This window comes from Oncorhynchus gorbuscha, linkage group LG01 (genome assembly GCF_021184085.1).
Source record: "Oncorhynchus gorbuscha isolate QuinsamMale2020 ecotype Even-year linkage group LG01, OgorEven_v1.0, whole genome shotgun sequence".
NCBI classification, from domain to species: domain Eukaryota; kingdom Metazoa; phylum Chordata; class Actinopteri; order Salmoniformes; family Salmonidae; genus Oncorhynchus; species Oncorhynchus gorbuscha.
The window spans coordinates 13,567,360-13,592,495 of NC_060173.1; the positions used below are offsets into that span (position 1 = coordinate 13,567,360).

Sequence of the window (25,136 nt, forward strand, 5' to 3'; positions counted from 1 at the left end):
CCCTATACTCCTGCAAACACCATGTACTACTAACTGAGCCACTGGGGACCCTATTCTCCTGTAAACACCATGTACTACTAACTGAGCCACTGGGGACCCTGTGTGTAACATAGTGTAATGTAATACTGTACAATATCAATGAATAATGCCAAATCACGGACCTTGCTGCGTGTTGTACCAACTCCACTAAACTGTCTGGACCGAGGAGCTGCAGAAGAGAGTTGTACTCCAACATGGCCAGGAAGTCTGTAGCAAGCAGAGCACATAACCTATAACAGTGGCAAACACCAGGGATATTCACTGTATCTACTGAATATAACTCAATGACACACACAGGAGGTCCTTGTTATAATACAGTAGAATTCCATAACCTTTTTAATAAATTATATTCACATTTCTCATATGGTCAAAGACAGTGTTACCATCACACAGACACATTAGGCCTACCTATGTTCTTTCCAATATGTCTGAAGCACCTCCAGAGAATGTGGATAAAGGAGGCCCTTTTATGAGCTCTGACCTTGATGTAGCTAATAAACTCTCTGAACAGAACATGGTTGCCATTCTTCACACTGCTGAAGCTGTCAACCAATCACAAAGGAAATCAAATACAACATGAGTGAGGACCAAATATTGTTTTCCATTAGTTACCCCAGCCACAAAGTAAAAATTGGCTATATATCATAAACATTCATGAAAACGAATTGAAGTTTAGGCATAAAGTTAGCAGTGTGGTTATGGTTAGGTTTAAAACACTTTTAAGAAGATAAATTGTAGAAGTAGGCTGGGTTTATGGCTTTGTGAAGAATTTATGATAAATTAAACACTAATATATGTTATTCGATAAGTATTCAACCCTGAGTCAATACATGTAAGAATCACCTTTGGCAGTGATTACAGCTGTCAGTCTTTCTGGGTAAGTCTCTTAAGAGCTTTCCACCCCTGGATTGTGCAACATTTGCCCATTATTATTTTTTAAATTATTTTAGCTCTGTCAAATTGGTTGTTGATCATTGCTAGGCAACCATTTTCATGTATTGCCATAGATTTTCAAGCAGATTTAAGTAAAAAATGTAACTCGGCCAATAAGGAACTTTCACTGTCTTCTTGGTAAGCAACTCCAGTTTGGATATAGCTTTGTGGTTTAAGTTATTGGCCTGCTGAAAGGTGAATTCATCTCCCAGTGTCTGGTGGAAAGCAGACTGAACCAGGCCTGGGCTTAGCTCCATTTCATTTTATTTTTTATCCTGAAAAACTCCCCAGTCCTTAACGATTACAAGCATATCCATAACATGAAGCAGCCACCAGTATCCTTGAAAAATGGAACATGGTAGTCAGTAATGTGTTGGAGAAAATACAATACAAACATAACAATTTAATAAAAAAGGACAAAAAGTTGCTTTGCAAGCAAGGATGCATGTTTTGGAATATTTGGATTCTGTACAGGTTTCCTTCTTTTCACTCTAAATAGGGTAGTATTGTGGAGTAACTACAACTATCATGTTGATCCATCCTCAGTTTTCTCCCATCACAGCCATTAAACTCTGTAACTGTTGTAAAGTCACCATTGGCCTCATGGTGAAATCCCTGAATGGTTTATTTGTCTCTGGCAACTGAGTTAGGAAGGACAGCTGTATCTTTTGTAGTGACTGGGTGTATTGATGCACCATCCAACGTGTAATTGATAACTTCACCATGTTCAAAGGGATATTCAATGTCGGCTTTTTTTTCTCTTTTTTTAAATGTACCCATTTACCAATAGGTGCCCTTCTTTGCAAGGCATTGGAAAACCTCCCTAGTCTTTGTGGTTAAATCTGAAATTCACTGCTCGACTGAGGGACCTTATCAAAAATAATCATCTTAAACACTATTATTACACACAGAGTCCATGCACCATATTGTCCTTCTTGTTAAGACATTTTTCAACTTATTTAGGCTTGCCATATCAAAGGGGTTGAATATTTATTGACTCAAGACATTTTAGCTTTTCATTTTTTATTCATTTGTTTAAAATAAAATCGAAAAACACAATTCCGCTTTGACATTATGTGGTATCGTGTGTAGACCAGTGACACAAATCTCAATTTAATCAATTCAAAATTCAGGCTGTAACACAATAAAATGTGAAAAAAGTCAAGGGGTGTGAATACTTTCTGAATCAATCATTCAAATGTATTTATAAAGCCCTTTTACATCAGCCGATGTCACAAAGTGCTGTACAGAAACCCAGCCTAATACCCCAAACAGCAAGCAATGCAGATGTAGAAGCACGGTGGCTAGGAAAAACTCCCTAGGAAGAAACCTAGAGAGGAACCAGGCTCTGAGGGGTGGCCAGTTCTCTTCTGGCTGTGCCGGGGGGAGAGTATAACAAAACATGGCCAAGATGGTCAAACGTTCATAGATGACCAGCAGGGTCAGATAATAATAATCACAGTGGATGTAGAGGGTGCAACAGGTCAGCACCTCAGGAGTAAATGTCAGTTGGCTTTTCATAGCCGATCATTCAGAGTTAGAGACAGCAGGTGAAGTAGAGAGAGAGTCCAAAACAGCAGGTCCGGGACAAGTTAGCACGTCTAGTGAACAGGTCAGGGTTCCATAGCCGCAGGCAGAACAGTTGAAACTGGAGCAGCAGCATGACCAGGTGGACAGGGAACAGCAAGGAATCATCAGGCCAGATAGTCCTGGGGCATGGTCCCAGGTCCTCCGAGAGAAAAAAGGAGAGCGAGAGGGAATTAGAATTATTAATTCACACAGGACACCGGATAAGACAGAAGAAATACTCCAGATATAACAGACTGACCCTAGCCCCCCGACACAAACTATTGCAGCATAAATAGTGCAGACTGAGACAGGAGTGGTCGGGAGACACTGTGGCCCTGTCTGACGATACCCCCGGACAGGGCCAAACAGGCAGGATATAACCCCACCCACTATGCCAAAGCACAGCCCCCACACCACTAGAGGGATATCTTCAACCACCAACCTACTACCCTGAGACAAGGCCGACTATAGCCCATTTTATTTATTTATTTATTTACCTTTATTTAACCAGGCAAGTCAGTTAAGAACATATTCTTATTTTCAATGACGGCCTGGGAACAGTGGGTTAACTGCCTGTTCAGGGGCAGAACGACAGATTTGTACCTTGTCAGCTCGGGGGTTTGAACTCACAACCTTCCGGTTACTAGTCCAACGCTCTAACCACTAGGCTACGCTGCCACCCCCATGAAGATCGCCCCCACGGCATGAACCCGAAACGGGCACCAACCCGGACGTTCCATTTCTGAAGGCACTGTACGTTCCATTTCTGAAGGCACTGTACGTTCCATTTCTGAAGGCACTGTATGTTCCATTTCTGAAGACACTGTACGTTCCATTTCAGAAGTCACTGTACGTTCCATTTCTGAAGGCACTGTACGTTCCATTTCTGAAGGCACTGTACGTTCCATTTCTGAAGGCACTGTACGTTCCATTTCTGAAGGCACTGTACGTTCCATTTCTGAAGGCACTGTACGTTCCATTTCTGAAGGCACTGTACGTTCCATTTCAGAAGTCACTGTACGTTCCATTTCTGAAGGCACTGTACGTTCCATTTCTGAAGGCACTGTACGTTCCATTTCTGAAGGCACTGTACGTTCCATTTCTGCAGTACATTTATACAACCATGGGTATAACCGCTAAGAAACACACCTTACTGAATCACATATTATTCATATCACTCTCTATTGACCTCGGCCTACTCACAGAGATCCTCTCAGGATCCCTTGACCTGTATCCATCTTCCTTCACTACTCTCAGCATATAACATCTTCTGTACTACTCTGATCCTGGCAACCTCAACCTGCTTTTCTCTCATCACACCTTTTGTCCATCCATGCACCTATCAATATAATGCCTCTAATCTGGCAAACTCAATAAACACAAAAACTGTGTTTGTAAATTATGTCTTGAGTGTTGGAGTGTTGCCCTATCTGTCCATAAATGGAAAAAAATAAGAAAATCATGCTGTCTGGGTTGCTTAAAATAAGGTATTTGATGTATGACAATCAATAACTTTTTTACACCACTGTCCAATAGTGAGAAACAAGTTTTGGTTTACTTCATACCATAATTTACAAGTGTCGTCAGAACTCAACAATGAACGCATCTCTCCTTAACAATGAATGATTCTGTGATTAAAGATAAGTTATGACATTACTAGCTTGACAAATAATTATCTCCTGTCTCAGCTGCAACCATCTGGGATCCTGCTAAAGAAACCATAAAGGGATGTATTATCTCCCGATCATCTCTGATCAAGGAACTTAGATTGGAAAAGAGGGAAAATTTGAAGCTGAGGTAAAGAACTTAGAACTTTTACACAAACAGCCAACTCAGGTAAACTGGAACTCCCTAACTTGTATTAAGTCCAAACTCAATTTAGACCACACAAAGCCCTTTTTTTAACCAAATAAAAATATTATGAGTCTGGCTGTCATGTTTTGTCATTAATTATCATGTCTTGTCCCTGTGCTTCCCCTTCTATTCGTTTCCCTCTGCTGGTCTTATTAGGTTCTTTCCCTCTTTCTATCCCTCTCTCTCCCCCTCCCTCTCTCACTCTCTCACTCTCTCGCTCTCTCTTCTCTCTATCGTTCCGTTCCTGCTCCCAGCTGTTCCTATTCCCCTAATCAATCATTTAGTCTTCCCACACCTGTTCCCGATCCTTTTCCCTGATTAGAGTCCCTATTTCTCTCCTTGTTTTCCGTTCCTGCCCCGTCGGATCCTCATCTATATTCACCGTGCTGTGTCTATGTTTTGCCCTGTCGTGTCGTGTTTCCCTCAGATGCTGCGTGGTGAGCAGGTGTCTGAGTCTGCTAGGTTCAAGTGCCTTCCCGAGGCAACCTGCAGTTCTCGATCAAGTCTCCAGTCTGTTCTCGTCTTTACGAGTAGTATTATGCTTTTTGTTTTGTAAAGTTTCTTACTGGATTAAAAACTCTGTTTTCGCCAAGTCGCTTTTGGGTCCTCATTCACCTGCATAACAGAAGGATCCGACCAAGGAATGGACCCAGTGACTACAGAGGCTCGTAACACTGCCGTCAAGATCCAAGGAGCCATGCTCGGCAGACACGAGCAGGAATTGTCTGCTGCTCGCCATGCCGTGGAGAACCTGGCCGCTCAGGTTTCCGACCTCTCTGGACAGTTCCAGAGTCTTCGTCTCGTGCCACCTGTTACTTCCTGGCCTGCCGAGCCTCCGGAACCTAGGGTTAATAACCCACCTTGCTACTCCGGGCAGCCCACGGAGTGCCGCTCCTTTCTCACCCAGTGTGATATTGTGTTCTCTCTCCAACCCAACACATACTCTAGTGAGAGAGCTCGGGTTGCTTACGTCATTTCACTCCTTACTGGCCGGGCCCGAGAGTGGGGCACAGCTATCTGGGAGGCAAGGGCTGATTGTTCTAACAATTACCAGAACTTTAAAGAGGAGATGATTCGGGTTTTTGACCGTTCAGTTTTTGGTGGGGAGGCTTCTAGGGCCCTGGCTTCCCTATGCCAAGGTGATCGATCCATAACGGATTACTCTATAGAGTTTCGTACTCTTGCTGCCTCTAGTGACTGGAACGAGCCGGCGCTGCTCGCTCGTTTTCTGGAGGGACTCCACACAGTGGTCAAAGATGAGATTCTCTCTCGGGAGGTTCCTTCCAGTGTGGACTCTTTGATTGCTCTCGCCATCCGCATAGAACGACGGGTAGATCTTCGTCACCAGGCTCGTGGAAGAGAGCTCGCATCAACGGTGTTTCCCTGCTCCGCATCGCAACCATCTCCCTCCTCTGGCTCTGAGACTGAGCCCATGCAGCTGGGAGGGATTCGCATCTCGACTAAGGAGAGGGAACGGAGGATCACCTGTGCCTCTATTGCGGATTTGATGGACATTTTGTTAATTCATGTCCAGTAAGAGGCCAGAGCCCATCAGTAAGCGGAGGGCTACTGGTGAGCGCTACTACTCAGGTCTCTTCATCTAGATCCTGTACTACTATGTCGGTCCATCTACGCTGGACCGGTTCGGGTGCTACATGCAGTGCCTTGATTGACTCTGGGGCTGAGGGTTGTTTCATGGACGAAGCATGGGTTCGGAAACATAACATTCCTTTCAGACAGTTAGACAAGCCTACGCCCATGTTTGCCTTAGATGGTAGTCATCTTCCCAGTATCAGATTTGAGACACTACCTTTAACTCTCACAGTATCTGGTAACCACAGTGAGACTATTTCTTTTTGATTTTTCGTTCACCTTTTACACCAGTTGTTTTGGGTCATCCCTGGCTAGTATGTCATAATCCTTCTATTAATTGGTCTTGTAATTCTATCCTATCCTGGAACGTATCTTGTCATGTGAAGTTCTTAATGTCTGCCATCCCTCCCATTTCTTCTGTCCCCACTTCTCAGGAGGAACCTGGCGATTTGACAGGAGTGCCGGAGGAATATCATGATCTGCGCACGGTCTTCAGTCGGTCCCGAGCCAACTCTCTTCCTCCTCACCGGTCGTATGATTGTAGTATTGATCTCCTTCCGGGGACCACTCCTCCTCGGGGTAGACTATACTCTCTGTCGGCTCCCGAACGTAAGGCTCTCGAGGATTATTTATCTGTGTCTCTTGACGCCGGTACCATAGTGCCTTCTTCCTCTCCGGCCGGGGCGGGGTTCTTTTTGTTAAGAAGAAGGACGGTACTCTGCGCCCCTGCGTGGATTATCGAGGCTGAATGACATAACGGTTAAGAATCGTTATCCGCTTCCCCTTATGTCATCAGCCTTCGAGATTCTGCAGGGAGCCAGGTGCTTTACTAAGTTGGACCTTCGTAACGCTTACCATCTCGTGCGCATCAGAGAGGGGGACGAGTGGAAAACGGCGTTTAACACTCCGTTAGGGCATTTTGAGTACCGGGTTCTGCCGTTTGGTCTCGCCAATGCGCCAGCTGTTTTTCAGGCATTAGTTAATGATGTTCTGAGAGACATGCTGAACATCTTTGTTTTTGTCTATCTTGACGATATCCTGATTTTTTCACCGTCACTCGAGATTCATGTTCAGCACGTTCGACGTGTTCTACAGCGCCTTTAGAGAATTGTCTCTACGTAAAGGCTGAGAAGTGCTCTTTTCATGTCTCCTCCGTTACTTTTCTCGGTTCCGTTATTTCCGCTGAAGGCATTCAGATGGATTCCGCTAAGGTCCAAGCTGTCAGTGATTGGCCCGTTCCAAGGTCACGTGTCGAGTTGCAGCGCTTTTTAGGTTTCGCTAATTTCTATCGGCGTTTCATTCGTAATTTCGGTCAAGTTGCTGCCCCTCTCACAGCTCTTACTTCTGTCAAGACGTGTTTTAAGTGGTCCGGTTCCGCCCAGGGAGCTTTTGATCTTCTAAAAGAACGTTTTACGTCCGCTCCTATCCTCGTTACTCCTGACGTCACTAGACAATTCATTGTCGAGGTTGACGCTTCAGAGGTAGGCGTGGGAGCCATTCTATCCCAGCGCTTCCAGTCTGACGATAAGGTTCATCCTTGCGCTTATTTTTCTCATCACCTGTCGCCATCTGAGCGCAACTATGATGTGGGTAACCGTGAACTGCTCGCCATCCGCTTAGCCCTAGGCGAATGGCGACAGTGGTTGGAGGGGGCGACCGTTCCTTTTGTCGTTTGGACAGACCATAAGAACCTTGAGTACATCCGTTCTGCCAAACGACTTAATGCCCGTCAAGCTCGTTGGGCGTTGTTTTTCGCTCGTTTCGAGTTTGTGATTTCTTACCGTCCGGGTAGCAAGAACACCAAGCCTGATGCCTTATCCCGTCTGTTTAGTTCTTCTGTGGCTTCTACTGATCCCGAGGGGATTCTTCCTTATGGGCGTGTTGTCGGGTTGACAGTCTGGGGAATTGAAAGACAGGTTAAGCAAGCACTCACGCACACTGCGTCGCCGCGCGCTTGTCCTAGTAACCTCCTTTTCGTTCCTGTTTCCACTCGTCTGGCTGTTCTTCAGTGGGCTCACTCTGCCAAGTTAGCTGGTCATCCCGGTGTTCGAGGCACTCTTGCGTCTATTCGCCAGCGCTTTTGGTGGCCGACTCAGGAGCGTGACACGCGCCGTTTCGTGGCTGCTTGTTCGGACTGCGCGCAGACTAAGTTGGGTAACTCTCCTCCTGCCGGTCGTCTCAGACCGCTCCCCATTCCTTCTCGACCATGGTCTCACATCGCCCTAGACTTCATTACCGGTCTGCCTTTGTCTGCGGGGAAGACTGTGATTCTTACGGTTGTCGATAGGTTCTCTAAGGCGGCACATTTCATTCCCCTCGCTAAACTTCCTTCCGCTAAGGAGACGGCACAAATCATTATCGAGAATGTGTTCAGAATTCATGGCCTCCCGTTAGACGCCGTTTCAGACAGAGGCCCGCAATTCACGTCACAGTTTTGGAGGGAGTTCTGTCGTTTGATTGGTGCGTCCGTCAGTCTCTCTTCCGGGTTTCATCCCCAGTCTAACGGTCAAGCAGAGAGGGCCAATCAGACGATTGGTCGCATACTACGCAGCCTTTCTTTCAGAAACCCTGCGTCTTGGGCAGAACAGCTCCCTGGGCAGAATACGCTCACAACTCGCTTCCTTCGTCTGCTACCGGGTTATCTCCGTTTCAGAGTAGTCTGGGTTACCAGCCTCCTCTGTTCTCATCCCAGCTTGCCGAGTCCAGCGTTCCCTCCGCTCAAGCGTTTGTCCAACGTTGTGAGCGCACCTGGAGGAGGGTGAGGTCTGCACTTTGCCGCTACAGGGCACAGACTGTGAGAGCCGCCAATAAACGCAGGATTAAGAGTCCAAGGTATTGTTGCGGCCAGAGAGTGTGGCTTTCCACTCGCAACCTTCCTCTTACGACAGCTTCTCGTAAGTTGACTCCGCGGTTCATTGGTCCGTTCCGTGTCTCCCAGGTCGTCAATCCTGTCGCTGTGCGACTGCTTCTTCCGCGACATCTTCGTCGCGTCCATCCTGTCTTCCATGTCTCCTGTGTCAAGCCCTTTCTTCGCACCCCCGTTCGTCTTCCCTCCCCCTCCCGTCCTTGTCGAGAGCGCACCTATTTACAAGGTACGTAAGATCATGGACATGCGTTCTCGGGGACGGGGTCACCAATACTTAGTGGATTGGGAGGGTTACGGTCCTGAGGAGAGGAGTTGGGTTCCGTCTCGGGACGTGCTGGACCGTTCGCTTATTGATGATTTCCTCCGTTGCCGCCAGGGTTCCTCCTCGAGTGCGCCAGGAGGCGCTCGGTGAGTGGGGGGGTACTGTCATGTTTTGTCATTAATTATCATGTCTTGTCCCTGTGCTTCCCCTTCTATTCGTTTCCCTCTGCTGGTCTTATTAGGTTCTTTCCCTCTTTCTATCCCTCTCTCTCCCCCTCCCTCTCTCACTCTCTCACTCTCTCGCTCTCTCTTCTCTCTATCGTTCCGTTCCTGCTCCCAGCTGTTCCTATTCCCCTAATCAATCATTTAGTCTTCCCACACCTGTTCCCGATCCTTTTCCCTGATTAGAGTCCCTATTTCTCTCCTTGTTTTCCATTCCTGCCCCGTCGGATCCTCATCTATATTCACCGTGCTGTGTCTATGTTTTGCCCTGTCGTGTCGTGTTTCCCTCAGATGCTGCGTGGTGAGCAGGTGTCTGAGTCTGCTAGGTTCAAGTGCCTTCCCGAGGCAACCTGCAGTTCTCGATCAAGTCTCCAGTCTGTTCTCGTCTTTACGAGTAGTATTATGCTTTTTGTTTTGTAAAGTTTCTTACTGGATTAAAAACTCTGTTTTCGCCAAGTCGCTTTTGGGTCCTCATTCACCTGCATAACACTGGCAACCAACCGAGCCATCTACTTGCACACCAACTTAAAAATGAACGGAGAGAAAGATCTATTGAGTCTGTAAAGATGGCAGATGTCTCCACCACCTTGCTTATCAATGATAAATTTGGTGACTTCTGTAAATCTCTTTATACTTCTCAATACAGTTTACTAGCAGTGGTGTAAAGCACTTAAGTAAAAAATACTTTAAAGTACTACTTAAGTAGTTTTTTTGGGGAACTACCTTAATTTATTATTAACATTTTTGATTACTTTTACTTTTACTTCACTACATTCCTAAAGAAAGAAAATAATGTACTTTTTACTCCACACATTTTCCCTGACACCCAAAATTACTCCTAACATTGTGAATGCTTAGCAGGACAGGAAATTTGTCTAATTCACACACTTCTCAAGAGAACATCCTTGGTTATTCCTTACTGCCTCTGATCTAGCGGACTCATCAAACACTTTTTGTTTGTAAATGATGTCTGAGTGAAAGTTGGACCGTGCCCCTGGCTATCTGTAAATAAATAAAAAACTAGAATACGTAGCAGGCTACTTTGCTTAATATAAGGAATTTGAAATTCAGTGTGTCAAATCGGAGGGCATGCTGTCCGATCCTCTGGCAGTCTCTATGGGGGTGCCACAGGGTTCAATTCTCGGGCCGACTCTTTTCTCTGTATATATCAATGATGTTGCTCTTGCTGCGGGCGATTCCCTGATCCACCTCTACGCAGACGACACCATTCTATATACTTTCGGCCCGTCATTGGACACTGTGCTATCAAACCTCCAAACGAGCTTCAATGCCATACAGCACTCCTTCCGTGGCCTCCAACTGCTCTTAAACGCGAGTAAAACCAAATGCATGCTTTTCAACCGATCGCTGCCTGCACCCGCATGCCCGACTAGCATCACCACCCTGGATGGTTCCGACCTTGAATATGTGGACATCTATAAGTACCTAGGTGTCTGGCTAGACTGCAAACTCTCCTTCCATACTCACATCAAACATCTCCAATCGAAAATCAAATCAAGAGTCAGCTTTCTATTCCGCAACAAAGCCTCCTTCACTCACGCTGCCAAGCTTACCCTAGTAAAACTGACTATCCTACCGATCCTCGACTTCGGCGATGTCATCAACAAAATGGCTTCCAACACTCTACTCAGCAAACTGGATGCAGTCTATCACAGTGCCATCCGTTTTGTCGCTAAAGCACCTTATAACACCCACCATTGCGACTTGTATGCTCTAGTCGGCTGGCCCTCACTACATATTCGTCGCCAGACCCACTGGCTCCAGGTCATCTACAAGTCCATGCTAGGTAAAGCTCCGCCTTATCTCAGTTCACTGGTCACGATGGCAACACCCATCCGTAGCACACGCTCCAGCAGGTGTATCTCACTGATCATCTCTAAAGCCAACACCTCATTTGGCCGCCTTTCGTTCCAGTACTCTGCTGCCTGTGACTGGAACGAATTGCAAAAATCGCTGAAGTTGGAGACTTTTATCTCCCTCACCAACTTCAAACATCAGCTATCCGAGCAGCTAACCGATCGCTGCAGCTGTACATAGTCTATAGGTAAATAGCCCACCCATTTTCACCTACCTCATTCCCATACTGTTTTTATACTGTTTTTATTTATTTACTTTTCTGCTCTTTTGCACACCAATATCTCTACCTGTACATGACCATCTGATCATTTATCACTCCAGTGTTAATCTGCAAAATTGTATTATTCGCCTACCTCCTCATGCCTTTTGCACACATTGTATATAGACTGCCCATTTTTTCTACTGTGTTATTGACTTGCTAATTGTTTACTCCATGTGTAACTCTGTGTTGTCTGTTCACACTGCTATGCTTTATCTTGGCCAGGTCGCAGTTGCAAATGAGAACTTGTTCTCAACTAGCCTACCTGGTTAAATAAAGGTGAAATAAATAAAAAATAATAAAAACTTGGGTAATTTTCTATTAAGGCATCTTTACTTTTACTCAAGTATGACAATTTGGCACTTTTCCCACCACTGTATAATAGAGCAACTGACAAAATCACAAAATATCTGAATAAGATCACTTTACCCACTATATCAGATGAGCATAGAACTACGTTAAATGTCCACCTTACTTCTGAAGAGGTTTGGGAAGCTATTAAGTCAATGCCCTCAGGAAAAGCACCTGGTCTAGATGGCTACTCAATAAAGTTTTGTAAGAGGTTTTGGCCTGAGATATAACCTGCTCTTAATGATATGTTTGAAAGAGACCTCAGACCAGAGTCCTGGCAAACTGCCTACATTAGCTTGTTACTGAAAAAAGAAAAATGTCCATTAGAGGGCTCTTTGTTTAGACCAATTAGTTTGTCGAAGTTGATGTTAAGATAGTTGCCAAGACACTTGCTTGCAGATGGGAAGTCCTGCTATTAAGATCCGACTGGTTTTGTCAAATCCAGATTTGGAATGGACAATGTGAGACACATTTTGAATATCATAAACCATCTTGGGATGAAGAAAGACCTCTTACTCATTGTCTCTGTAGATGCCGAAAAGGTGAATCTGGGTGATCATTTTTATTAATTTTGTAAAATTACTGTAGTCCGCTCCATCAGCAGCAGTTAACACAAATGGTCGCCAATCATTAATATTTTCTATTGGTAGGTGTTGTCGCCAAGGCTGTCCTTTGTTGCCTGGACTGTCCTCGTTGGTGATAAAACCAATGGCTGAGGCAAAATGGTGCAGCAATGACATCAGGGGCATTTCTGTGGGAGATCAAGAACATAGAGGTGCATGCACATACCGATACGACGCATGGGGTGTGAATAGCACCGGTTAGTACAGACAAAACAGTGGTTTAAATGTAGAAACCAGACAACAAAGTTTATATTAAGACTCTAAAATGAATAAATCAACATATCCCCAAGCAACTGGGAGAGAGTGAACAGTCAGTTATGTACAACTGCGAGCCAATCAGTTGGCAAAGCGACACAGCGATATGAATCCAACATGCCAAGCTAAAATGCCCTCAATGCAAATAAAAAACTGCTACAATCTGTGGTTAAAAGTTGATTTGATTCAAAAGAAAGTAGAGGCTATCGTGTCAGACACACACAAACAAGGCATGCGCATAAACAAACAAGAAAATAAAATTAGCCTTATGGAACAAAGTTGCAAACTTAAGTAAATGAATTGGACCAGCAAGAAAGAGAATGAGATGAAACAACGTGAAAATATTGTCTTCACCCGAAGACAAGGAAAAGGGAGACCTTTCCAGCTATGTGGTCAAACTGATATCTGAATAACTTGACGTGGGTATTTCACCAGAAGATCTAAAATGATGCCATAAGATCAGAGTGAAACTGAAGAACGCTAAATACCTTTGTAATTGTCAAATTCAATTCAATCTTCAAACTGTGGAACTATCAGACCAAAATTAACATTCTGAAGGCACAAGGGGCAAAGGAAATCAAAATCCACTGCCAGTCCATTCGATTCGTCCAGGACACGTTTGCTAGGCATTAGAAGAAAAAAACGTAAGGAAAAGATTCCAATCAGACAGTCACTGGAGGAGAAAGGGATCAATCTCAGCTGCGCTTCCCTGCTGTGCTGTGGGCTTGGAAGGGAACACAAAGGATGAATTCACAAGCACCTATGAAGCCCTAATCAAGCTGCAAGAAACCTTTCCATTTAAAGAAGGAAAGCCCCCTGCATTGAGGAGATGACATAGAGGAAAAAATCAATGAGCACACTAGGCTACATACAGTGATGATTAAGACCAACTATCATCAGTTGAAACAATATTCTTTACCCCTTCCCCCCCAAAAAATCTATACTATACGTTCCTCAAGTAACTATTCTTCTATATGAATTAACAATAAAATTAGCCAATAACGCCGGGCTATATGAATACAGAAAATACAAAAGGGGGAAATATAGCATTATGCTTTAAGTACAATGCAGTAACTTTATTCCTGCAAGTACATGTTAAACCCTGGCGTGGTGACTGTGTGTATTGAGAGTTGTTTGTATTCTGTCAATGCCTCAGGATGCCACTGGGTAAACGTTCCCTGGAATTATTATTAAGTGAATTATCTTATTGAATAAATAACTTTTCTGTGATGATATCCGGGAGAAGGCGTGTCTGAAGTAAACAGAGTACTTGACCTAAAGCAAGTCCTGCCTGGCATAATTATCACGCTTGCAAGCAGCCAGTTTTACTCATTGTACATTTGATTCATTTCATAATATGATTAATAAACTGAAATCAAAGGAACTTAATGATAAATGGACTATTAAGGGTCTTCTGTAACACAAACAGACATAATTCAGAATAAGGATACTCCGTTACAGTGTTAAAATATTGAATTTGAACTTTATATGCCAAAATACTTTCTTACAGTTTAAAAGCAGACACGTGCACATCTAGAGGTCTAGGGATGGCTGAGCACCTGCCTTTTGCCCTCGACCAGTAATCAACCCCAGCATTTCTAACACACTGTCCCATATTTTTTTACACTCCCATATTTTTACTATTTTTACTGTCCCATTATTGCCTGGCCAACTGATGGCCAAATTCACCTGTTCACCTTTACCTGTTTGTTTGAATGCAGAATGAGTGAATCATCTCTGTTCCCGAGTTCTCCGACATGCTCAACCCTGACGGAACCCATTGAGGAAATTACTTTGATGCCACATTTTCGGCAATGTAAATAGAATCAATAACTTAAAAACAAAATCACTTTTTTTTAAACAATGGGTAACACTTTATTTAAAGGGGGGATACATTAGGCATCAATAACACCTGATTAAACCAGAGGGGTTGGGTTAAATGCAGAAGAGACATTTCGGTAGAATGCATTCAGTTGGGCAACTGACTATGTTCCCCCTTCCCCTTCATAACACTTTCATCACACATTTACAGGTAACCAGCCAAATCAATGAAACAACAACGTAAAGCGTCTTAATAGGGCGTTGGGCCACCATGAACCGCCAAAACCGTTTCAATACGCCTTGGTGTAGATTCTACAAGTTTCTACAACTCTATTGGAGGGATGCAACGCAATTCTTCCACAAGAAATTCCATATATTGGTGTTTTGTTAATGGGAGTGGAAACCGCTGTCTCATGACCAGCTCTAGAATCTCCCATAAGAGCTCAATTTGGTTGAGATCTGGTGACTGAGATTCTCACCAACACCCTTTAAACCCCTTATACTCCTTTGAGACCCTTCTTTCAAAGTCACTGATATCTCTTCTAGCTATGGTAGTCAAAATAATGGGCAACTGGGCATTTTTATACATGAGCCTAAGCATGATGGAATGTTAATTACTAAATGAACTTAGGAACCACACCTGTGTGGAAGCACCTGGTTTCAATATACTTTGTATCCCTCATTTACTGAAGTGTTTCCTTCATTTTAGCAGTTAACTCTGGGTTTTCATAAGGAGTTTTCAAAATGAAAGACTACTCAAATAGATGTTTATTTCTGTATTTATTTATGTTATGCAACAGAAATGTATATTCTTTCTGCCACGGTAACCAACCCTCTGATATACTCACAGGTGGGACAATCAAGGTTAGTGATTAGTGACTGTGTGTATTGAGAGTTGTTTTTCTTCTCTTGTGATCTGTCAATGCCTCAGGATGCCACTGGGTAAACATTTCTTGGAATTATTATATTATTGAATTATAATGATCTAAATGATCTAATTGAAATATTGACTTTTTTATGGAGAAGGCTTGTCTAAAATAAACAGAGTACCTTATCTAGAGAGCGTCATGCCTGGCATAATTATCAGGCTTGCAAGGAGTCCGTTTTACTCATTGATAAATTTCACAATTTGATCAATAAACCATAACTAAATTACAAATGGACTATTAATTGTCCTCTTTCACACTAACATACATAATTCAGAATAAGGATACTCCATTACAGTGTTAAAATGTTGAAGCATAATATAGCATATAGCATATCTCTCAATAACTGTGTGTGGATGTGTGTCTGTGCATATGACCAACTATTGTACTTAAAGGGGTACAAACCCTTGTCACTGTAGTGCAGCGTTTACCAAACATGGGGTCGTGAGATAAACTTGCTCTTGGTTTATAGAACCTGGGTCAGTAACCGGTAGCCGCTAGATGTGTGTAATAAACCAAGCTGTTTCTGTTTTCTTCCTACAAATGGGGTCATATCTTTTGAATGGTTTAAGTGGATAATATTATCACCGCATGACTGAAAGATAAGACTCTCGGGAACACATATGTGTTTTCTCTTCCCCTCTTCAATGCCCACAAGCCTCCTTAGAACAGAATGGACAAGACAAGGCACTAAATCAGACTGGAGGGAGAATGTTATTTTCAACACTAAAATCATACAAATCATTGCCTGATGATCTTCTGACCTGCCCAATACCTTTCTGATGTATTTCAGTCACTTCAAACCAACCTTCCTTCAGATTGAATTACAGTCTAAAGTACTGTCAGACTGATTTGTAATATACTGTCATATCATCGCCCCAGTTAATATTGGTCGTTGATTACATCGGTTTTTTTACATGTTGAAGTTGCACATTTCTTTTTAATCAAATGGGGTTGCGGGCCAAAAAAGACTTGGGAACCTCTACTGTAGCTGTCCCCTATAAGGTACGTTCATTGTACCATTATTTATAGGTGAATATTTATACCCTATAAGGCCCTACAAGGTCTATAGTACCATTAGTTATAGGTGAATATTTGTACCCTTGCAGGTTTGTCAAACCAGCACCTTAATCATTACCCCAAGAGGCCTGTATTAGTGATGGGTTTGCGATTGAACTGCTCCTTTTGAATATATATTTTGGTGAATGTCAGGAACTGAATCGAATGGATGAAAGAGATTTGGCTCCCTGATTTGCATACCTCTACTATTGCTTTTTGAGCCGCGAACAACAATTCTCTGCAGTTCAGTTCAGAATCATTCTCTGAATATGTTGAATTCTCACCACAGAAACAATCAATATTGGGGAGAGTGTTTCATTCTGGGTCACGGTCATTTTTGCAGTGCGTAAAAAAACATTTCATGACATTCAAACATTCAACACATAATGGTAGGCTACTTTTTTAGACTTTACATCGGAGATTTGCAATTTTTTCATGATTCTCTGTCAGTTTTTAAACATTTTGAGCAAAGAGCCATGTGGGAGCCAAATGAACAGCTCTTTTACGCGAATGGAGCTAAATTATACGGCTCACCGAGAATCCTTTTTGCTCAGCACTTTAATGTCAAATGCTATTATGTAAGCCTTTTTAAAGACTTCAGAACAGTTAGCAGACATGCTCACACACTAATTAACATATCCATAGATGACTTAAAGTGGTACAACACTTCCTTTTGCGGGTTGCCAAAAATAACTAACTGAAAGCCACGGCCCCACTTGGCCACACCGCCAATGATTCTACCTTCACATAAAACATAATAGGTACAAACATGTACCATAATACTAGATTATTTGCACATGTACCCTAAAAGATACCGAACCTCTAAAGGTACATTATGTGTAATTTGACATTTTTATACCTCAGGGAACAATAATGTACCCTATCCGTACCCATTTTCTGAGAGTGTAGGAAAACTTGTGGTACAGAGAGGGTTCTTATTCTGTATTCAAACAAACAGGTCAAGGATCATCTGGTGAATTTGGCCATCGTCTGTGGTGGTTCTTATTAAAAGGCCTGGAGGGCTGATCACCATGCAGTGGCCTTAAAGCCTTAAGTCGGCATGTGACACGTTTTCCTTCACAGCTGTTTCAGGGAAGCAAACAGAGTTATTACAAACCAACCCTCCTCCGCTCTTGAAGAAGGTGTCTCTGAAAAACCTATTTAAAGGAGGGATAGGTAGAAGTTAGGACACAGCTGGAACCCAGTGAAGTTCTTTGAAGATCTCTGAAGAAGTGAAGCTACAACTGAAGATTTCAGAAGGTGAGATTTCAACAGTTATTAATTTAAAACTGTACCTGTCTGCATTCCAATTGGTACCCTAATCCCTATTTAGTGCACTGTGGGCTATGGTCAAAATGAGTGCACTACAAAGGGAATATGGTGCCATTTAGGAAGCATACATATTCCTGTGTGCGTGGCTATTCTCTTGTATGTGGTTGAAGGAATGATACCTGGTATTCCTTAGCATAGCGTTTCCCAAACTCGGTCCAAAATGTGCACCGCAGGACCGCAGGACCGAGTTGGGGAAATGTTGCCAAAGGAGTTCCACACCCAACACAGTTTTTCCATAACCTCTCCTCCAGTTCCCCCAGTTCCATTTATTGGATTTATTCCAGTACAAGCACAGCTGACAAATGGTCAACTAATCACCAAGCCCTTCATTAATTGAATCTGATGTGATAGCAGTGGAATACATCAGCTAAGTGGAATGGCTGGGAGTAATCGAGGAGAGGCTAGGGAAACTGCATTCACCTACTCTGAAGTACTCACTGAATTTGTCTTAATGGCTTCTCTCTCTCACTGTATTTGTCTGTCTCTCTGTCTGTCTTTGTGACGCTCTCTCGCTCACTCTCTCTCAGAAGACTATATCAATGGCGATGTTGACCATCCTTCTGCTTCTCAGCGCTGCCATTGTTCTGGGCGAGGCCTTTGATCTACGTGCCACAAGTGAGAGGGAATCCATTTTACACTTTACATTATGAATTCATTCATTCTGTATTTTTTATGTTTTAACAGAGGTGTGTGTGTGTGTGTGTGTGTGTGTGTGTGTGTGTGTGTGTGTGTGTGTGTGTGTGTGTGTGTGTGTGTGTGTGTGTGTGTGTGTGTGTGTGTGTGTGTGTGTGTGTGTGTGTGTGTGTGTGTGTGTGTGTGTGTGTGTGTGTGTGTGTGTGTGTGTGTGTGTGTGTGTGTGTGTGCGTGTGTGTGACTGACTGACCTTCAAGTAATATTGAATAGTTATTTATTATGCAAGGTGATTTGTAGATCAGTCAGTATCCTCTCACCTTTAAAGTCAACTGCAATGTGGAACGTGCACTGTGTCCCCTCCTTACAGAGGCTGGGGTGGAGGAGGAACAGCAGGAGGCAGGAGTAGCAGAGAGTGATCATCCATGCCCCAGTGGTTGGACCAAATACGGATCACTTTGCTTTTTGTTTGTCAACACTGCAATGACATGGACCCAGGCTGAAGTATATCATTCTTACCCACTACTGTGAATTAAAGTAGAAGTTCAATTGAAATCAACTCGCTTATTTGTTTTGACGTTATTGTGAGTCCAGAAGACAAATTCTCACAGACCTACTGACTAATACCTACATTATGAAATGTCTTTGTCCTTGTCCGCCACTTTCTCTAGAGCTACTGTCTGTCCCATCAAGCAAACCTGGCCTCTGTGCACAACTGTGGGGACAACTATAATTTACAGCAATTGGTGTTGAAAAACACCGGCCAACATCAAACTATCTGGATTGGAGGAGTTGATGCTGTTCAGGTAGAGTATACTCACAGATGAATAGGATATTTGCTCATCATTATCTCAAGGGTCACTTGTGAAGTCAGATCTAGGTTTGAACGATTTTATAGATGTACTCCCCCCAAAAATGCCCACTTCAGTATTCACTGGCACACTATTATTATAATAATAATAACAATGACGAAAGTAACAATAATACAAAACTCATTAAGTATTTATGGTTGTGAAATAGTAGTATTAGGGGAAGTGTTGGCAGTAGTAATAGTAGTAGTAGTAATAGTAGTAGTGGTGGTAGGGGTAGTGATGGCAGTAGCAAGGGTAGAGGTAGTAATAGTTGCGGTAAGGGTAGTGACGGCAGTAGTAATAGTAGTAATGGTAGTAGTAGTGGTAGTGACGGCAGTAGTAATAGTAGTAATGGTAGTAGTAGTGGTAGTGACGGCAGTAGTAATAGTAGTAATGGTAGTAGTAGTAATAGTAGTAGTAGTGGTAGGGGTAGTGACGGCAGTAGTAATGGTAGTAGTAGTAGTAGTAGTAGTGGTAGTGACGGCAGTAGTAATAGTAGTAATGGTAGTAGTAGTGGTAGTGACAGCAGTAGTAATAGTAGTAATGGTAGTAGTAGTAATAGTAGTAGTAGTGGTAGGGGTAGTGACGGCAGTAGTAATGGTAGTAGTAGTAATAATAGTAGTAGTGGTAGGTAGTGACGGCAGTAGTAGTGGTAGTAGTAGTAATAATAGTAGTAGTGGTAGGTAGTGACGGCAGTAGTAGTGGTAGTAGTAGTAATAATAGTAGTAGTGGTAGGTAATGACGGCAGTAATAGTAGTAGTAGTAGTAGTGGTAGTGACGGCAGTAATATTAGTAGTAGTTGTAGTGGTAGTGACTGCAGTAGTAATGGTAGTAGTAGTAATAATAGTAGTAGTGGTAGGTAGTGACGGCAGTAGTAGTGGTAGTAGTAGTAATAATAGTAGTAGTGGTAGGTAATGACGGCAGTAGTAGTGGTAGTAGTAGTAGTAGTAGTAGTAGTGGTAGTGACGGCAGTAATAGTAGTAGTAGTTGTAGTGGTAGTGACGGAAGTAGTAATGGTAGTAGTAGTAATAACAGTAGTAGTGGTAGGTAATGACGGCAGTAATAGTAGTAGTAGTAGTAGTGGTAGTGACGGCAGTAATATTAGTAGTAGTTGTAGTGGTAGTGACTGCAGTAGTAATGGTAGTAGTAGTAATAATAGTAGTAGTGGTAGGTAGTGACGGCAGTAGTAGTGGTAGTAGTAGTAATAATAGTAGTAGTGGTAGGTAATGACGGCAGTAGTAGTGGTAGTAGTAGTAGTAGTAGTAGTAGTGGTAGTGACGGCAGTAATAGTAGTAGTAGTTGTAGTGGTAGTGACGGAAGTAGTAATGGTAGTAGTAGTAATAACAGTAGTAGTGGTAGGTAATGACGGCAGTAGTAGTGGTAGTAGTAGTAATAGTAGTGGTAGGGGTAGTAATAGTAGTAGTAGTGGTAGGTAATGACGGCAGTAGTAGTGGTAGTAGTAGTAATAGTAGTGGTAGGGGTAGTAATAGTAGTGGTAGTTGTAGTGGTAGTGACGGAAGTAGTAATGGTAGTAGTAATAACAGTAGTAGTGGTAGGTAATGACGGCAGTAGTAGTGGTAGTAGCAGTAATAGTAGTGGTAGGGGTAGTAATAGTAGTATTAGTGGTAGGGATAGTGACGGCAGTAGGAATGGTAGTAGTAATAGTAGTGGTAGGGGTAGTAATAGTAGTGGTAGTGGTAGGGGTAGTGACGGCAGTAGGAATGGTAGTAGTAGTAGTGGTAGTAGTAGTAATAGTAGTGGTAGGGGTAGTAATAGTAGTGGTAGTGGTAGGGATATTGACGGCAGTAGGAATGGTAGTAGTTGTAGTAGTGGTGGGGTAGTGAATTCAGTAGTGATAGTAGTAGTAGTAATAGTAGTAGTAGTGGTACAAAGTGTAGTTAACATGGGTTAGCATCCCTGTGGAACGCTATCGACACCTTGTAGAGTAATGCCCTGACGAATTGAGGCTGATCAGAGGCCAAAAGGGGGCGCAACTCAATATTAGGAAGGTATTCCTAATGTTTTATACACTCAGGGAATAATAAGTATCAACACATCTTTTTCAAGCAAGAGTACCAGTGCCCGTCTACACATTTTACAGTTGTTTTGTGTTGGTAGATTTTGTGGTTTGGCACTACAGGTGGTGCAGGAAAGAACATAAGTATGTTTCAGCAAGCACACCTACTACAATAATACCAATAATAATCCTAAAAATATTTATAATGATAATATGGGATTTCTTTGAAACTGAGACCTTACTTCTTCCCCACAGGACCAACATTGGTTCTGGAGTGACGGCTCCAAATTTGATTACAAGAACTGGGAGCAAGGAGAGCCCAATAATTATGGTGGCAGGGAGCACTGTCTTGAAATGAACTATGGAGGTACAGTTAGCCCACTATCATTCACTGATCCATTCATCAAATGTAACTTCTAAATTGTACATTTAACAAAGGAATCTGGCACACACACAGACAATGATATTCTTGTGTCTATATCTGAGTTGGTTTAAGAGTTAATTTCTGTTCTGTGTTTGCTCTGAAGGTGACAAAAAGTGGAACGATTTAAACTGTGGAGAAAAATTGCCCTCGGTGTGCGCACTGAAAACCTGTTAAATCAAGCAAAACATCAACTCAACTGAAAAAGAAACGTTTTTCCATAGTGTCAGCATCCTAACTGAACACACAAGTCAAATACTTTTTAAATGATTTGTTTCGGTAAAATTAACATTTTAGTTACTTGTTGTGCATAAATGTTGAGTAATGATTCTGTGGTTTGTTGTCAATAAAACTGGTGTACACATTATTTTCTCTCATGAGTCATTATTAACCATGAATGATACTGCCATAATTGTCAAATCTGTCACGCCTTGGTTAATATGTTTTGCGTTTTCGTTATATATTTTGGTCAGGCCAGGGTGTGACATGGGTTTATGTGTTGGGTTCGTATTGGGGTTTTATTAGCATTGGGATTGTGTATGATTAGGGGTGTGTCTAGTTAGGCTTGGCTGCCTGAGGCGGTTCTCAATTGGAGTCAGGTGATTCTCGTTGTCTCGGATTGGGAACCGTATTTAGGTAGCCTGAGTTCGCTTTGTTATTTCGTGGGTGTTTGTTCCTGTCTCTGTGTTGTAGTCACCAGATAGGCTGTAATTAGTTTCACGTTTCATTTGTTGTTTCCGTATTTCAGTTATTTCATGTACCGTCATATCTTTCATTAAAGTCCTGAATAACCTACACGCTGCATTTCGGTCCGACTCTCTTCATTCAACAGACGAAAGTGTTACAAAATCCTTTGAAAGGTTTCCGAAAGGTACAGTCTAAGATCTGGGAGTCCGTTCAATGGTCATTTCAATTATTGATTCTTGAAGAATATAATTCATAAATTCTTCTCTTTTAAGACCACAAATTTGCATTACTCCACAAACATGAACGTAAACAAACAGTGTATGTACCTTTAAAAATAAGTTCAAAACTATGATGTGGATGTCACAGACTGTCAGAGCACTGTCTATGCATTTGAGTGGTGTTATATTTCCCTACCACATCCCTTCCCTGTATAAAAAGTAGTGGTTCAAGCCATTTTGTTTTTTGTCGAATCCCAGAATGTAGCTTTACACTTCCAAACTCTCACTGGGTATAGGTATTATGCAGGTGAATGAGGACCCAAAAGCGACTTAACAGAAACAGAGTTTATTCCAGTCCAAACAGAAAACGACTAATCCTGAATTCTTAACAGGAAAAGTCCAAACGGGGAATAACAGAAATCCTCTAGTCTGTAGAGGGGAATAACAGGAGAAGCGGCCACAGACTGCAGGTCGCTTCGGGTAGGCGCAGGCCGTAGCTGATAGAGACACCTGCTCACTCGCAGCATCTGATGAAGGCAAAAACACGACGGAACACAGCACAGCAAACATCAAACAAGGATCCGACAAGGACAGAAGCGGAAACAGAGGGAGAAATAGGGACTCTAATCAGAGGGCAAAATAGGGGACAGGTGTGAAAGAGTAAACGAGGTAGTTAGGAGAATGAGGAACAGCTGGGAGCAGGAACGGAACGATAGAGAGAGAGAGAGAGAGAGAGAGAGAGAGAGAGAGAGAGAGAGAGAGAGAGAGAGAGAGAGAGAGAGAGAGAGAGAGAGAGAGAGAGAGAGAGAGAGATAGATAGAGAGAGGGAAAGAACCTAATAAGACCAGCAGGGGGAAACGAATAGAAGAGAAAGCACAGGGACAAGACATGACAATCTATGACAAAACATGACAATAGGCATGTGTGAGTACAATATGTGCTTGTTATAGCCAAATGTATTAGTCTTGTATGGTGTGGTACTCCCAGTGTGACAGAGCCATGCAGCTTGGGTGCCACAGGTTGTCAAAGTGAAAAAAGGGCAAACCACAACCAAAAATAAATACATCAAACTTAATTAACTGCTCCTGTAGAAAAATTATTTATGTTCAACATTGGCCAACATTTTCTGAAAAAAAAAAACACTTAATCATCACACATTGCAGGCTAAGCAAGCTAGTTTCACAGATGAAAGCGAGTTTGTTGAAAGTATAATTTACTCGAACCACTACTGGGGTGGGCTATGTCAGCTGATCATGGTGAATGTAGGCTAGATCAATAAGATAGTAAACTAGGCTAAGCCACAGGCAACAGGGAAAACCCAGACATGTCACAGTGGCTGTAAATGTGAAGCATCCATTTAGAACGTCTTCACACCACCATTATGAAGCATCCGTTTAGAACGTCTTCACACCACCATTATGAAGCATCCGTTTAGAACGTCTTCACACCACCATTATGAAGCATCCATTTAGAACGTCTTCACACCACCGTTATGAAGCATCAATTTAGAACGTCTTCACACCACCATTATGAAGCATCCGTTTAGAACGTCTTCACACCACCATTATGAAGCATCCATTTAGAACGTCTTCAAACCACCGTTATGAAGCATCAATTTAGAACGTCTTCACACCACCATTATGAAGCATCCGTTTAGAACGTCTTCACACCACCATTATGAAGCATCAATTTAGAACGTCTTCACACCACCATTATGAAGCATCCATTTAGAACGTCTTCACACCACCGTTATGAAGCATCAATTTAGAACGTCTTCACACCACCATTATGAAGCATCCGTTTAGAACGTCTTCACACCACCATTATGAAGCATCAATTTAGAACGTCTTCACACCACCATTATGAAGCATCCGTTTAGAACGTCTTCACACCACCGTTATGAAGCATCAATTTAGAACGTCTTCACACCACCATTATGAAGCATCCGTTTAGAACGTCTTCACACCACCATTATGACAAAGGATGTGAAAGGAATAATAGCACCATCTTTCGGCCGGTTGGGCACTTATCAACGGAGATGTTAGAGTTGAAACGATCAGGATTCATTTTCATGCTAATTGCAGGGTCTGTAATTATAAGGTTAAATATATATATATTTTAATGTATTTACTGCTTACATTTTACAGCTGACATTACATTTTCCTGTTAATGTTGTGAGTTAGCCTTGGTAGGTTCACATAGGAAACAGCACCAGAAGTTTTGGGTTTCATTAATTAAATCCCTATGGAACATTGGTATTGTAAGGTTGAATTAGAGGGTGATGCTTATGAAATGTATTCACTGATTTAGTAAGTGAAGTTATGGAGATTGTACTGCTATTAGAGAGACAGTGAGAGGCTGTTAAAGCAGCAAAAGTGGGACCAACTCCATATTAATGCCTATGATTTTGGAATGAGATGTGCAGGTGTTCACATACACTACATGATGAAATGTATCTGTGACCAACAGAT

At 42.6% G+C, this 25,136-nt stretch overlaps 1 protein-coding gene across 2 annotated transcripts; it reads left to right on the forward strand.

Annotated features, from left to right (window-relative positions):
* Positions 1-17,677: 17,677 nt before the first annotated feature.
* On the forward strand, positions 17,678-22,094 carry LOC123997555 (ladderlectin-like). Of its 2 annotated transcripts, none has more exons than XM_046301962.1 (6): positions 17,678-17,769; positions 18,369-18,456; positions 18,842-18,975; positions 19,143-19,277; positions 21,595-21,706; positions 21,867-22,094. In XM_046301962.1, exons 2-6 carry the CDS (start codon positions 18,381-18,383, stop codon positions 21,935-21,937), a joined length of 528 nt encoding a protein of 175 aa, XP_046157918.1. In that variant the 5' UTR covers positions 17,678-17,769; positions 18,369-18,380; the 3' UTR covers positions 21,938-22,094. The 2 variants fall into 2 exon arrangements, with proteins under 2 accessions (XP_046157918.1, XP_046157995.1); XM_046302039.1 differs by having other exon boundaries at positions 17,712-17,769; positions 18,372-18,456.
* The last annotated feature ends 3,042 nt before the right edge of the window (positions 22,095-25,136 follow it).